At 47.7% G+C, this 15554-nt stretch overlaps 1 protein-coding gene across 3 annotated transcripts in view; it reads right to left on the bottom strand.

The window, feature by feature from the left end:
* SLC14A2 (solute carrier family 14 member 2) overlaps positions 1 to 15554 on the bottom strand; it is a 318969-nt gene that overhangs the window by 45551 nt on the left and 257864 nt on the right. For all 3 annotated transcript variants that reach the window (XM_036230000.1, XM_036230001.1, XM_036230002.1), the window contains exons 3-5: positions 5648 to 5829; positions 3624 to 3804; positions 2454 to 2643 (exon numbers count right to left, since the gene is read on the bottom strand). In XM_036230000.1, coding sequence (XP_036085893.1) covers positions 2454 to 2643; positions 3624 to 3804; positions 5648 to 5818 — 542 coding nt within the window. In that variant the 5' untranslated portion in view covers positions 5819 to 5829. The remainder of the gene's footprint in view (positions 1 to 2453; positions 2644 to 3623; positions 3805 to 5647; positions 5830 to 15554) is intronic.

The following is a 15554-nucleotide window of genomic DNA, read 5'->3' as shown; positions in this document are numbered from 1 at the left end:
GTTCAACCCCAATGCCATGGAGATCGTCGTTAGGACCACGTCCATCAGGACACTGCGGCATCGGTGTCGCTGACCTTGAGCTACTCTCCATGAAGTACAGTCTCCAGGCTAGTGAGGGTGGGGCAGTGGGTGTGGAATAAAGGGGGTGATGGTTGGGGCTGGTGGTGGCGGCGGGGGGCCATTACGAGTAGGATATGCAGCTGTGTCAGTGGTTCATTGCGGACGGTGGTCAAGTCATGGCTCTTTGGAAGGACATTGTGTAGGGTGCTTAGAGCTTGGAGCCTGTGATGTAGAACATGGAACTGACCTATCAGCAATGAAGCTCAAATCTTTTCTAGGCACTGGGGTAGAATGTGGAATATTTCAGTTGGACTTATTGTCTTAAATATGTTCAGTGAGAGAAGCCTCAGAAAGTGATTGTAGAACCATCCAATTTAGTAGTAGTGGGGTGTGTTCTGTGGTTTCAGAGAGAAAGGAAGGGTCAGAAACACTGCAGCAATCAGAGTTGACTCCCTGGAAGAGGAGGGATTTGAAGAAATAGTACAATTAGGTAAGCAGGAACAAAAGTGCTCAATTGGTGAAGGGGAGGGGTTGGGTTTTTATCTGATGCATATTTATCCTAAATTCTTAATCAATATCTTTGGGAGGATTAGGAGGCATGCTTTGTGTCTCTCCTGGTAGAACTATGTCTGTGAAGTGACTCTGAATGGCTTGGAAAGTTTATCAGTAGGTTATGGTCAGATGGAAAATCAGAAAATCAGACTATCAGAGCAGGAAGCGACTTGGGCTCTCTGCAGGTCTTACAGATGAAGAATATGGGGTCAAGAGGAGAAGTGCTTGTCTCAGTTCAGAAAGCTAACGAGGCAGTGTGCCAGACAGGTTCACCCCAAGTGAGTTTTAACAAACACTGATGAAGCAGTTTGACAAAAGTTGATTCTGTCAGGGGGCCAATTCTATAGCAGCTGCCCATGAGACTGTAGCTAGGTGGAAGCAAGAAATGGAGAACCCACTGGTTGAGAGACATGAAATCCTAGCTAGAGTCCAATTTTCATCTCCCCCCCCACCCCCACCCCAGATCTACACCCAAAAGAATTTAGCTTCTCATCCATCTGACCTCTAATGACCTCCCAGCTGGCTAGAATCAGAGTGGTCCCCCAAGGCCGCCTTAGAGGTCCATGGGCAGTTTTTCATGGAGACGAGCTAACCCGTGCATTTGCCTCAGTGGGATCTGGAGTGTTAGGTGGACCTGGAGGATGTGCGATACTGCTTCTGGCACAACCACCTCTCATTAGCCCTGTTGCTCTCGATTTGCCATGGGACCACTGGCCATGCCGCCTGCCCTGTCCTTGCGACGGAAAGAGCACTGACCCTCAGCAGGCCATGTTCCAAGCTCAAGCTCTCCCACTGTGCCGCTGGCTGTAGCACTTTACGTGACTAGTTTACCCTCCAGTGCAAAATGTGGACCCTCTTACCTTCACTGTCCGCCGTGTGAGGTGGTGGTAAGAATCACACACACACTCCAACATGAATGAAACAAAAATTTCACAAAGTAATGTTTACCTTTACTACATATGGATTACTTTAACGTTTTTAGTTCTATTATTTTAATTTTTTAAAATTCTGTTGACAGTTAGTTTATGATCCACAAATGGGTTGGTGCCTCCAAAGTTGAACAAAACACCAAGAATATGGGCATCTCCAAACTTTTTTTGACCTTCAGAAGCGCCCAGGAGGATCTTATTTAAAACATGACCGCCTACATCCACTGAATCAGAATATCTCTATGGGAGGGGGAAGGCCAGATTGAGTCTGGCCAACAAAAAGTAGGAGAATTGTTAGAATAACATACGGCAAAGTCGGAGGAAACGGCCCCGTTCTGTAAAATCCTGGTTATTGTTACCGGACTTTGCAGCCACCAGTGTGCCAGCTCCAGTGGAAACGGCCCTCTGCCGCGCCCGCCTCCACGCCTCCCGGGCTCATGTTTGCTCCCCCTTCTTCGTGCTGGCTCAGCACTGCCCTCCCCTCCTCTTATCTCTCTCTTCTCTCCCATATGCAACGTTTCTAGCTCAAAGCTTGTCTCTGGAATCTTCCCAACACTTAGTGATGTCCGTCTTCTATGACCTCTCCATTACATTTGGTCTTGTATTATTCTGAGACATTTCTTGCCTGTCGGCTGTATCCCTCTCAACTAGATTGAGAGCTCCATGAGGGAAGAACTGCTTAAGTGTTGTCCTGCACCTGCGTCAGAGGGAGTGCTTCTAGAAGGCTCTACAGTCAAATGGAGCCTGGCGCTTTCATTTGCTGTGAGCGTAGGAGTAGTTTAATTTTGTACAGACCTTCACTGACCCATTCAAAGTTGATACTTAGAAAACCTTGGGTTAGCTGATTGCTCAAGTAAACACTTCTCCACATGTCTGCTCCAAGACCCAGGACCAACACAGAGAGAGACCCACCTGTCTTGGCTCAAGACGAGGGCAGTTAAGGTAGAGACCACTGTTCCCAGGGCCCCAGCAATGGTCCACCAGGGGTTCTGGATCAGAAGCCCTATGAGGATGATGAGCCCGCTGAGAGGGTTGTTGACAAACATCACCTGAGCAGTCCCCCTCAGGACCCAGTCTGTGAACTGGAGGGCCAATGGCTTATCTGAAAGAGATGGGTGGAGCCATTAGCAGGGTCCAACCTGTACTTCCTTGCTGGACCACTGGTTGGCGTGGTAACCAAGACAGACAGGGATGCATGAGCCAGGATATTTCCACTCATTCAGCCTGGCACCCGGCCCATCTCTGAGTGGCCTGGCAGTCGGTCCGTGGTGGGTGTTAGTTTTTGCCTTACAGAGGCACCAAGCTGAGGCCAATTTAACACCATTCCAGCCATTGGCTTGGTTGGCGAGGAGGCCCCAGGAGCATTCCAAGGGAAATTTCTTGGTCCAAGGGAAGGGGTGGAGAGGGAAGGAAACTCCTTTTGTGTAGTGCTGTATGACTCAGTTGAAGGCTGGTGTCTGAGCAGCAAAGAAAGAAGTCTGGAGAAAGGAAGCTGAGAAAGAAATGGTTTTAGCCTAGCTGTGAAAATCAGTATTGAGTCAGGCCTAGAGGAAGCCAGGTCTAGAGAAGAGGGGACATGCATTCTGCCTCATTCTCTGGTTTGGTTTCCTGTACAGCCTGTACGGGTGGGGGAAAGTCGTGGGGGGAAGGTTAGGGGTGTTTGCTGGAATATTTAGTTTAGAGAAATGAAGAGAAGGAAGATGTTAAAAGGAAAGAACTCTTGACCATTGGGGAGGATGTTGCCAATATTTTCTTGGCACATAAGAAATGGTTATGGAAAAGTGAAGGATTGACTGTTTGGAAAATGGCTTATGTGTTGCTAAGCGGTGGTTCTACATCTAGTCCATGTAGGAAAGAAGAATGTGCAAAGAACTAAAATTAGTAACATGCATTTAATTCTCAAACCACGGGAATTTCAGGTTAGTAGGGTATGTTATGTCCACCCAAAGTCAACTCAGGGCTGAGCACCCCCACTGTGGGAGCCCTCACTGTGAGTGAGTAAAGGGGTGGCTTCCTCAGTCCAAACCAGGAGGCTGTCTCCCAGGCCTGGCCCAGCCACTTCCTCCCGGGGCATCTGCCTACCTTTCAGCCAGTTCCTGCTCTCCTTCATCTCGCCCGTGAGGAAGCCCACCGCCTGGAGGAGGTGGATGTGCATCTGGCCAGTGGTGCCCCAGTGGGCTACCTTACTTTCACTCTTTTTGCTCCGTTCATTGGGTTTTTCAATTTTCACCATGTGGCTCTCTTCTTTAGAAGATTGGAGATCCTTTCAGGAGAAGCCATGACAAAATATTAAATAATATATAGCTTTTTGAGAGTAGGTGTATTTGGGCATCAAGAAGATTGTCAGTTTTCTTTTTGTTACTGTTGTTGAAATAAAGGATTATAAGATAAATATCCACTGCCAAATTTTGTCCAGAGAGCCCCATGCGGGCCTGCTCTTCCCAGGATTACTGCACATTCTCGACAGCAGAGTTTCTTAACCCTTTGTGCCGTAGATCCCTTTTTGGCAGTCTGGCAAGCCTATGGACTTCTTTCCAGAATAATGTTTGTAAATGAATAAAATAAATAGAATTGCAAAGAAAACCAGTTATATTGAAATGCAATTATCACCATATTAAAAGAAAAAACTGTGATACACATATCAGTGCAGCAGATCCAATACCTACTATGATTTCAAAGTAGCGATGAGCGAATATATGAGGCCTTGTCATTCCAACTCAGGTCAACTCTGTAGAGCCAACCCAGGGCCAGAGCTCACCACAGATCAGCTGAGGCCTTTATTGTGATTGCATCACAGACCAACCTCTTCTGCCAAACCCTGCTGCCTTACTTCTGTGTAAGTATTGACTCCAATGGCATACCCCAGTAAACTTCTTACATGCAAATCTCCATCTCCAAGTCAGCTTCCTAGGGGAACTCAAACCGTGACAATGACAAAAGTCTCAGGTACTACTAATATGACTATTGTTCATTGCCTGTATTTATTAATAAAGTAAATGCTAAAGTTCATCTGAGGTTAGTGAAAATAAATTACCTTCCCCATCTAAGTTCAAACTCCTTTCAGTTGTATCTGTGGACCCCTCGGTCAGGGCTCCGTGCTCTAAAGCTATGCCGTTCAATACAGTAGCCGATAGAACATGTGGCTACTGAGCTCTTGAAATGTGGCTCGTCTGAACTGACATGTTCTCTACGTGAATTGTGAAGACTTAGTATGAAAAAAGAATGTGTAACATATCTCACTGATACTTCATACGGGTTATATAGTGAAATAACATTACATATTCATACATATTAATCTAAATAAAATATACTATTAAAATTTATATCGCCTGCTTCCTTTTACTTTTTAAAAATGTGGTTAATAGAAATTTAAATTTACATATGTGGTTCACATTGCATTTCTATTGTACATTGATGGTCTACAGATTTCTCCAAACTTTTCCCTACATCAAAACTTAAATGTCTTAAGGATATCAGTGAAAATGGTGGAGTAAGACCTCCACAAATTCTCTCCTCCATAAAGGCAATGAGAACACTGGATAAAATTGCGCTTGAGGTGGTCATTAACAGTGGGGAGAAGCAATAGGCTAATCGAAAAGCTTAAAAAGAAAAAATTGGGAATGAGACGTCCAAAGGGCATTTTAAAAAACTGAGACATAGTCCTGTGAATCATGCTCAAGAAAGGACTGAGAAGCTGCTAAACTCTCACCTGGCTGAGGTGTGCCTCTGTGCAAGCAGGAAGTAAAAGCTAAGGTAGCTTAAAACTGCCTGGGTGAGGGTGTAAGATATATCCCAAATTGCACACATATCCCTTCAGTGAAGACCGGGAGGCTTATCGATTCCAGGCATCTGAGAAAATCTTTGTCTAGTCATTAGCTGACCACTAGGCTAATTAAGCAGAGACATCAGTGGCTATAACTGATGAAGAATACAGACTTTCCAGAATTAATTCAGAAAAACTATTAGACAGACAAAGCAGCCAGCAATTGACTGGTCTTGAAATTTTACAATTCTTTCTTCTGACTGCTCCAACTTGCTATTGTGCTTCTCTAAGTTTTTGTTTCTATTATTATACTTTTCAACATCCCAGGAGGGACATTCCTCACCTTTACTTCAAGCATTTCCAGGAGAGGCAGGGCTGGATGTGTATCCTGGGGGCTGGAAGGCCAGCTACAGCCAGTGAACTCTGACTCACAGAGTTTGTATCTGCTGGAAGGAGGCTCTGCCAGAAGAGGGCTGCTGTGAGTGTCAGACATCTCTAGGGGAAGGCTACTCATCGATCTTGCAACTGGTGGAAAAAGAGGGAAAGAAGAGGTGAGTCAGAACTGGGCCCAGAGGGACCTGGCTGAGGCTGGATAGAGGCCTCCGGAGGCATGAAGTCTGTCCTGACACACATGGGACCTACGGTTCAGTAGCTCATGCTGCCAGAGGGTCCCGGGGCCATTCCTCCACCCATGCATGCTTCAACTTTCAAACTCCCCCCATTCTTCCAAGTACGGAAAAAAGTCCATTTTGATCGTGAAGGTTTTCCTGACCACCCACTTGGGCTAGATGTCGCTCTTTTATTTCTGATCACTGAAATATGTTTCTCCACCTTTCATATCGTCCATTGCACTATCTTATTGTGGTAGTTAACTATACATATATTATTCCCCTTGATATGTACACATAGAACCGGGTTTTCCAACTGAGCAGGGATTTAAGAGAAACTTGTTTTCTTAATTTCTACGGAGCCCATATTGCTTACAGTGACCGACTTCCAGTCTCCCTTGTCCTGCTTCTGCCCTCAGTGCTCTTTCTAGCTCCTTCTCCTTTTTTCCTTCCCCAGGAATAGTAAGAAGCTCTGGCATAATCTACTGGAAGCCGTGTGCACCAGGCTGGACATCCTTCCCACCCTGTGTGGGACCCCTCTTCCCCTCACTACTAGGGCCAGGGTTTACGCCATGACTTGCGTGTAGAAGAACTTCTGCCCAAGGTCTTCGGTTTCCTGCTTTGCTCTGGCTGCCCCATGGTAGTGCTGTACTTTTCTCCTTCCCATTCAGTCATCTTAGCTGTTCTTCTTTGGCCTCCTCTGGCTCGGTTACTTACTTTAGTGTTTCTTCGAGAGGTGGTTTTGGACCTGCCCACAGCCGCCTCTCAGTATGACCTAGAGTTTTCCCTATTGCTCCATGCTGACTCCCTAAGTTGTAGGACAGTGACTGCAGACTCAAGTGTGGGTGCTAGCATTCCTTACACTTACCATGGCAGACATTGCTAAAGGACTGCATCATCCAAAGGGGATGATGTCCTCTTTCTATCCCTGCCTTAGTACCATTTCCGTGGGCTATTTCCTCTTCTACTCTGAATGAGAAACATTTGCTTCTAGACCACCATGTGCCTTGCTTGTGCAAAAACTCATCTTCTTTGAGGTTTATACCACCCCTCTAACTGCTTGCTGCTGTGTTACTTTCTGGTCACCCTCTCATTCAGTGAAGACTTTATGGGTCCGTAACAGTTATCTTCATCTCCACTCCAGTAATTTCCAGCAACTTCAATGTCCAGGCATTGGCACTGACCTCACTGACATTAACACATCATTCTGTTCTCTGACTTGGCAGATCCTTGTCTTCTTCACCTCCAGTGACGCACTCTACCACTTCTTTCAGCCACCGATTTTCATAATCACCACATGGAACTGATATAAAAACTATAAAATCTCAAAAGCCCGATTCTCTCCTCTGGTCACCACCTCCTGGACTTCCAGCTCACCTGCTCAGGTGTGTCCTCTGACATGGCCCTTTCACCTCTTGGATTCCTCCAGTCCTTTACCTTTACCAGCCCATCTCCCCTTCCCTCCTTAGCCAACTTAAATATTATGGCCCATAATTTTCCTTCTTTCGACACCCTTGCTCCTTGCTCTCTGCATCTCTTATTATTGTGTGGTGAAATCCCAGCCAGGTTAGCCCAACCCACCACCTTTTCCATGCGTTCATCAAGGAACCGAGCATTGCTGGAGAAATCTTGCATAACTGAGTGGGCTACTTTCACTTTAAATTTATGCTTGCCATCCTCAAACAAACTCTTGGCATTTATCTTTCTCTTTTGCCACTCCAGTCTGTTTTTCACCACTACCGCCCTTCCCGTAAAATCTCCATGCTGGCAAATCTAAATATGCTCCAGCTCTCATCTCACTAGACCGCTCAGTGACATTCCATGGACTTGACCATTGCTTTGGACACTTTCTCCTCCCTTTAGCTGTTACACTTGGTCCTCTCGCTGGCTGCTCCTTTACACTCTCCTTGGCTGGCTTTTCCTTCAAATACGGGTGTTTTGCAGAACTTTGTTCTGGGCTGTCTTTTCTTCACTTGTGCTCCTACCCAGTGAGCTCAGCTCTCGCCATGACTTGATCTTCCACCCGTATCTAATATTTACAGCCCAGTTTTGAGCACTGGAATAACAGACTTAATGGTCTACTTTACAGTTGCATGTAGATGTTCCAGAAGTAGCTTAAAGTTAATATATTGAAACAGCTCATAACGATCCCTTTCCAAGTCCTATCCTCTTCCCTCAAAGGTGCGTATCCCAGGACAAGTCCTCACCCCGTTCCAAGCTGCTCCTTCAGAAATTTGAGGAGTCAAACTTAATATTCTCTTTTCCATTCTCCAAATCCAGTAATTCAATCTCTAAAATACACCTTTGTGTCTAATGTTACTAGTTAGCTGCCATCACCTGTTGCCACTTCTCCAGTAACCCCAACTGGACAGCCCACTTCCACTCGGATCTCTCCTCTAAGCCATGCTCCATGGGGCAATCAGAGTTGTCATATTAATGCTCAAATCCACTTACGTTAGTTCCCTGCTTAAACCCCTTCAACAGCTACAGATAGATAAATATGCCTTCAACACAGCGTGTGAGGCACTGCATCAGCGAGCTTCCGTTATGCTTTGGTTCGTCCTGTGCCCCTCTTGCCCCTTGTCTCTGGGCTCCACATGGGCCTCTTTTCAGTGCCTAGAAGGTGCTGAGTAATCTTCCACCTCAGGGCCTCTGCAAATGCTGGTCCATCTGCCTGGAAGGCCTCTCCCTCGCCCTTTACCTGGGTAACTCCTACTCTTCCTCTAGGCTTTGTCTCAATGATCGCTTGTCAGAGAAACCTTCCCAGATCCACCCTCAAATGTGTTCTCCTGTCACATGCTCTCAGGGACCCAGTAGTTTTCCTGACAGCATTTTTCACATGATGCAGTGATAAATTTATTTATATATTTATTTGCATAGTAGCTATCCTCCACTGGCACTTAAGATGCATGAGGACAGTGAACTCTGTTCTGTTTACTGCTGTATTCTCGACTCCTCACATAGTGCCTGGCACATAGTAGGTGTTCAATAAATAAACAGTTAAAAGAGGGAAGGAAGGAGAGAAGGAAGGAAAAAAGGAGGGAAGGGAAGATGGAAAGAATGGCAGGAAGCTACAGGCAACTGCCAGAGTGGGAACACTTCTTTGGAGAGCTTAACAAATCACGTGGGTCTCTTGAGTCTCGAATAGTTTAAGAAGGGTGTGGGGCTGCCCACCAGCCCTGCATTTGGGAGTCAGGACTCTTGCCATGTCTAGTCCCTGTCCTAATTTGCAGGAGGAGATCACTTAAACAGTTGACTTTTAGCATGAGTCTGAAAACATCATCCTGATGCTGCCAGAATTCTGGAGGGAGGTATTTTCTTCTATTCTGAATCTGCAGGTTGAGTTTCAGTGAGTTTTAGTCTGTGGGGAAAGGTTGAAGAGCAAAAGCCAAAAAGCCTTAAAATCTGTCCCTTTTCAATGCTCTCTCTCTCCCTCTGGTGGCCAAGAGGTGATACAGCATCCTGACCGGTTGGTACAAGATTCCTTCCAAGCCACTCAAATGAAAAGTGAAGAGCAATTAGATATCTAGACACATGATCTGCGTGACGCCACCCATCTGGTTGAACCAGAAATGTTCTGGAAAGGCCTTGTGTTCAATTCAGTGGCTGTGAAACCCATTAAAAAGCCCAGTTGAAAAATACCTTTTTTCCCAAATGTATTTCACTGAATCTAAGATGTTATCAACTATAAGATGTATTATTATTTTGTATATTATCAAGAAGAAAATGCTGCCAATAAAAATTGTGGGATACATCCTGACTTCAGAAATGTTAAAATCTAAAAGCAATTAAAAGCAATATATATTATCTAATCAAGAAAAATGTGTGTTTTTTTGTTGTTGTTTTTAGTAATGGGGCTCAAGCATACAGGTGGGAGTTGAGCATGGGTATCTTTAGGAATTATTATCTAATCATGAAACTTCAAACATTTTTATATTTCTTTTTATGAAAAATATGCATATATATATATATATATATATATATATATATAATATGAGTCCTTTAAGAACAGGGTCTGTTACCTTGTCGATTTTTGTATTTGCACAGAAGAAAGCCTGATACATGATAAGCCTTCGATATACGTTTAATGTATTACAGGAAGAGTAAACAATTGCACCAGAGGTGTATTCTCTGAAGTCATTTATAAAGTGGCAGTTTCATTTCCACCATGCAGACAATATTCCTAATTACAGACTGAGAAATCATGGTGTAGGAGAGCAAAAAAGGCATTGTTTCTCACATCGTCCTAACTCTCCACACTTTCTGAAGCAAGCTCTACACCTTGTGATGGACCTAGGAAGCAGGGACCCAGAAAAACTGGTGGCTTGCCGCAGACTTGCAAGATTAAACCCAGTTCCCCTCCCTGGGCTCCTTCTGTTCCTCCGACTGCCTTGCGGGGTACAGCTGGGAGGTGCGGGGGAGGAGTGGCTGCCCTGAGCTGGAGTTCAGGCGCTCAGCCCAGTGTTCTATTTCATAAGCCTGCGTAGCCTCGGCAGGAACAACGTGATTGCATCTTCTCTGGGGAACACAACGTTCCTTTGCCATGGGAATGTTTATCCTGTTCAAACGGGGGAATTTTGGCTTTGGGGGTAGGGCTGCGACATGAAGCAAAAATGGCATTGTAAACCGAAGGTTGTTGTGTCTGGAAAGAGCACAGGCTGTGAAGCTCAGATGCCCAGCTTCGCCCTCTTCTCTGCCACCAGGGGCGGCGCAGGCCCCGTTTCTCCCTTCGTATAGGGCACCGTAGGAAGGATTCTTAGGATAGTGAAATTGCTGACTTGGTTCTTGGCATATAGTCAGGGCTCAGTGATTTTTAGTTTCTCCTCTTCCGTGCTCTCAAATTGAAGGAAAAGATGGCAAGTGCAACCAGATGAAGTACGAGCTGGCTGGTCCCAAACAGGACGCCTTTCAAAACTTTCCATACGGCGTCGGACACTTGTTAGAACTGGACGGCGAAATCCCTGCCCAAGCCACGTCCCGTCTAAAGGCGGCAGGCCTCAGAGTCCGTTCCCAGCTCAGCTCTGAGCCAGTCCATAAAACCTGCTTCCAAGAACACATAATTATCTGCTTGGCGTGTGCATGCTCTCCTTGGCTACCCACATCTCTACTTCTCCTCAGCCATGAGGACAGAAAGGGCTGTTTGGATCAGCCCCCCATCTCTCCAAAAAGCCAAGCTTCAAATGTTCCACAAGGGGGCGCCGGAAACAACCAGCTCCTCCATCCTTCTTGTAAAAATGCTCTTTGTTGAGTACCTACTGTATGTCTTTGGCTATCCCCAAAAAAAGCAGAACTGAGAGGTCCAGGCGCTGCCTGCATATTGGCAGGGAGAGAGGAGTGAACAGACATCCAGTACAGAGGGGTGTGCAACGGGCGGCTATCGGAGCACAGAGCCCCTCCCTAACCTCCCGGCTTTGAAGAGACAGGGCCTAGGCATTCACGTGGGGAAGAGGGGGAGAAGCGCACCCCAGGCCAAGGAAATCCCTGAGATGATACATGGCTGGTGCCAGGAAATTCCAGTTGTGGACCCTGCTGGAGGGTTGGGAGGGGTGTCAGTAGGCAGTAAAGACAAAGCTAGGGCATGAGAAGCCAACTAGTGACGAGTTCTTGATTCCTCTGTTTGGATCCCGATTCGTCTTCCAGTATTTAGAAAACATGTCTCTGATTCTATTGTATTAGTTTTGAAACTCTTCTCCTGGCTCTTTTCTCTAAAAGCCTAACTGCTCCTAGTCGAAGCATGCCCATGACAATGGGGGAGGCTGAGCCCTATCTAGCATGTTCCTGCTGTCATGGGCATGAGGAAGGGGCCATGATTGCAGGGGCTTCTTGAGTTGCTGCTGTGAATTAGTGTGGAGTCAAAGCTCTCTCCCTCCCTGTAGCCTCTTCAGTTTAAGTACACCAGTGAACTTGACATCCGGAGGTGAATCTAAAATGGCCTCATTATGTCATCTTCCAACCAAGTGATTAAGGTCACGGCAACTCTGGAGAAGAAAAAGTGATCAGCGGGTTCTCCAAATTATTTGTTGACTCGATTAATTTTGCCTAGGACGTTGCAATTGATGCAACTGTAGGAAAGGAGAGTTTCCAAAAATTTCTACAACCTAAAGACCGAAAGGGACATTCTTTGCCCTCTCTCAAAGAATTAAGAAATCCCTCTTCCGTGCCTGCTAACAGGGGTTCCATGACTCTTTGGGGCAGGATATTCTCTCTGTGAACAGCTCTGATTATAAGAAGGCCTTGGATCTATAGAAATTTACCCATGGCTGGTTCCAGTTCTGTCCATCATATCAGCACAACGCCCACAGACTCCCTCCTCCCCGTGAGAGCAGTTCAGAGCGTGATCCTAAGCCTTTCTTTCTCTTGGGCGGACCTCTCAACTTCCTTTCAGTTTGCCTCATCAGACAAAGCTCCCAGACTCTGCCGTCCTGCCACTGGATCACAGTGACAGCAGGATCAAAGGCAGAGACATCACCCCGCAGGACATTGTTGAGTTAGGCTGGGTCCCTGGGCCAGAGGCTCTGCTGACCTCTGAGTTGGGTGGACAGCTGCTGAAAGCGAGAGATCAGCTGCGCAGGGCTAAGTGGATGTTGGAATGGGGACAGAATAGGCCCATGGGCTGGTGGATCACACCCCAGGGAGGCCAGGGAGGGAACGAAGCCAGAAGAGGCCTGGTCATTAGACAGATAGGGCAAGGGAACAGAGGATGGGGGCCTGGCCGGCAGCTGGGCTAAGGTGAGAGGTGCCTTTCTCAGAGATGGGTTGTGTAAGCGGTTGGCTGAGTGCTGTCTCTTATTAGAGGTGGTTCAGAGCTTTTCTTGGCAGCTCCAGCCAAGTCTGATGTGGGCTGAGAAGAGCCTGACTCACTGGGGCCAGAGGGTCAGGCCGGGTGGGACGGGAGTCAGGAGGAAGCACAACCTCCCTTGGGCCATCCGTAGATCGTTGGGCCGGAGACGGCTGGTGGCCAGCTCGCCTGGGGCTGTGTCTTTCTGGATTCTCCTGCAAGGCCAGCTGGGACTCTAACCCGGCCTGGCAGGGAGGCTCTGGCCCTCTGCTGAATGGCTTGGGAGCCTAGTGGGGCAGGGTAAGGGTTGGGGGCCAGACTGCCTTTGATCTCTTTAGATATTAGCTTCTTTGGAAGGACCTTTGGAGGGGTGTGACATGCCTTTCTCTGCTGACACTTTTAAAGTGGGATGAGCCTTCCATGTGCTATATGTTGAGCCCCTGCCTTACCACCTCTCAACAACAGCAATAACTAACCCATCGGATCTTCTTTCCAGGGCTCTGTCTGGATCAGTGTCTTTTCTCTCTCTGGGCCAGGCTGTCCCCTGTCCAGGTCAGCTCACAGCCAGCCGTCCCTGCTTCAGGCTCCTCGGTCCCCCTCCAACTCCCTACTGGTGATGGAAAAATTATCTTAATCCACTGCTTGGTCACACCATGGCTCAGAAAACTTCCAAGGTGTCCATATCTGAGTGGCTTGCTCCTGGAACCGGGCACGGGATCCTTGTGGGTGGCCCAGGCCCAGGCGTGGTGACACCTAGTGTTCTGGAATGCTAACTGTACCTGATGGAAAAGAATACAGAATACTAGTTATATATTTAAGCAAACAAGGCTTATAAAAGAGGAAAGTGAAAATCTTTTCATTTTTCAAACAGAGATTCTTGGGAAGACATTCGGGGTCTGTAGGCAGCTGCTTCAGCTGTGTCCCCACGCCACCTGGGGCGATGTGTCCAGTCTCCCCAAAGGGCGTTAAGCCACACTGGAGGCGTCCTCGCTCTTGCATGCTTCTGCCTCGGGGCTGCACTCCGCCAGCGCCTGAGCTGACTTGCAGCTTCCCTGGAGCGTGCGCTGCTGCCCTGGGCAGGCGGCCTCCCTTGGCCCCACGGCTGCCTCCGACTCAGTTTGGCTCCCATGCATGTTGCTCTCCATTATCCACCCTAATGCTGCCCACATGCCCAGATCTGTCATCACCAGGGTGCCCTCCTGACCACCCAGGGCACGCTGACCTTGCCTCTGACCTGTGTAGTGGTTAGGATCTATTTCACAGTGCAGTAGTAGCACACACAGGCACAAACACATGTGTGCACACACACTCACATACATATGCACTCATTGCACACATTCCTACATGAACATGTATGTACACAGGCACTCTCATGCACACGCACGATGCATTCTGCAAATTCTGCAGCTTTGAGGCGTTGTGCACATAACATTTTGTACTTTATAAGGCACTTTCCCCTCTACATCTGCGTTTGTTTCCTCAAACGATCCCATGACACATAGAGAACCAGGTGGTGCTGTCCTTCTCGTTTCACAGGCCTGGAGAAGTGAGGCTACCTGCCCGAAGTTCCCCGGGGAGCTGACAAACAAGCTAGGACTGGCGCGGCCTCCTAATGCTCCGGCCGGGGCTCCTTCCCCAGCAGCCACGGGCTGGATTCCTCCCTGAGGACGTCGCTTCTCTTCTGTAGAGGCCAGGGCAATAGAGGGCGTTTGATTCGCCCTGGGGCCTGGCCTTACTACTTTAGGTTTTCGTCTTGGGATCCAGTGTCTACAAACACAAGCCTCCTTTTGGGAACAGGACCATGGCGCAAAGTTGGGTCTGCCTGTGTGCGCCCTGGGCAGCGTGGGTCCCCATCCTTCCTGTGGCAGGGGTGTAGTTCCTGTGCACTTAACCCCTGAAGGACTTAGTGTGGCATGTCCTTTAGGCTCTTGAGCTACCTTTTTTTTTTTCCCCAACAAAACCTTGATAATTTTGTGTGTGTGTGTGTGTGTACAGATGTTTATTTTCTAAAAGTTATACCCTGATTAGAGTGAGGAGGTAGGGCTGTCCCTGGGCAGGTGTGGAAATCGGGACAGAGCCCATCAGGCACTGTCCCTGGAGCCTCTTATTCAGGTAAAACTCTACCGAAGGTCTTCTGCAGACAGAGCAGCGTGTTGGGAGGGGGTGAGGGGAGATAGGTAATGAGCTGGTATTAAATTTCAGGTCTTTCTTAAGCACCAGTCCAAGGGCCACGGGGGCCAGGCTCGCCTCAGGCAGCACCCCACATGCCCCACTCTGCGCCCCGGCAGATGGCCCTTCTCAGCGTGCTCTCACGTGCCCAGGAGCCATCAGCGACACTGGCTTTCCCCAAGTCACCTAGTCTTAGAGCTGACTTCACATAATCCGTTTTCTGCACATGGTGAACATGAGCCGCCCTTTCCCTGACCTGGTGGAGAACCGACGGGGCAAATAAGGGCAAAGTTGCCTCCAGAACACCTTCCTTTGTCCCTTCAGCTGGGTGTAAACCAGAGAGTAGAGGTCTTCAGTGTCGATGGCACACGGTCTCTGTTATCCAGGGAACTTTAAAAAATGCTGAGGCCTGGGGTCCTCCTCCAGAGATTTTGACAAAGTGGTTTGGGATGCAACCTGGGCACTGGATTATTTAAAGGTCCCCAGGTAAGGCTAACGCGTGGCCCAGACTGGGAAGTACTGTCTAGATCCTTATGTATTAATTCCTGCCAAAGCCATTTTAGTCCCTTGCAACTCAAGGGGAGAGCTGAGGATCAGCTGCATTTCAAAATGCAAGATCTCAGCCTTTGGACAAGACCCCCTGGTGGTTCCTCTGCTCATTCAGGTCTGGGAAGTTCAGGTGAAGGGGTCTAACT

Source organism: Rousettus aegyptiacus, unplaced genomic scaffold (assembly GCF_014176215.1).
Source record: "Rousettus aegyptiacus isolate mRouAeg1 unplaced genomic scaffold, mRouAeg1.p scaffold_m13_p_12, whole genome shotgun sequence".
Lineage (NCBI taxonomy): Eukaryota > Metazoa > Chordata > Mammalia > Chiroptera > Pteropodidae > Rousettus > Rousettus aegyptiacus.
This window is presented reverse-complemented; position numbering and strand designations above follow the sequence as displayed.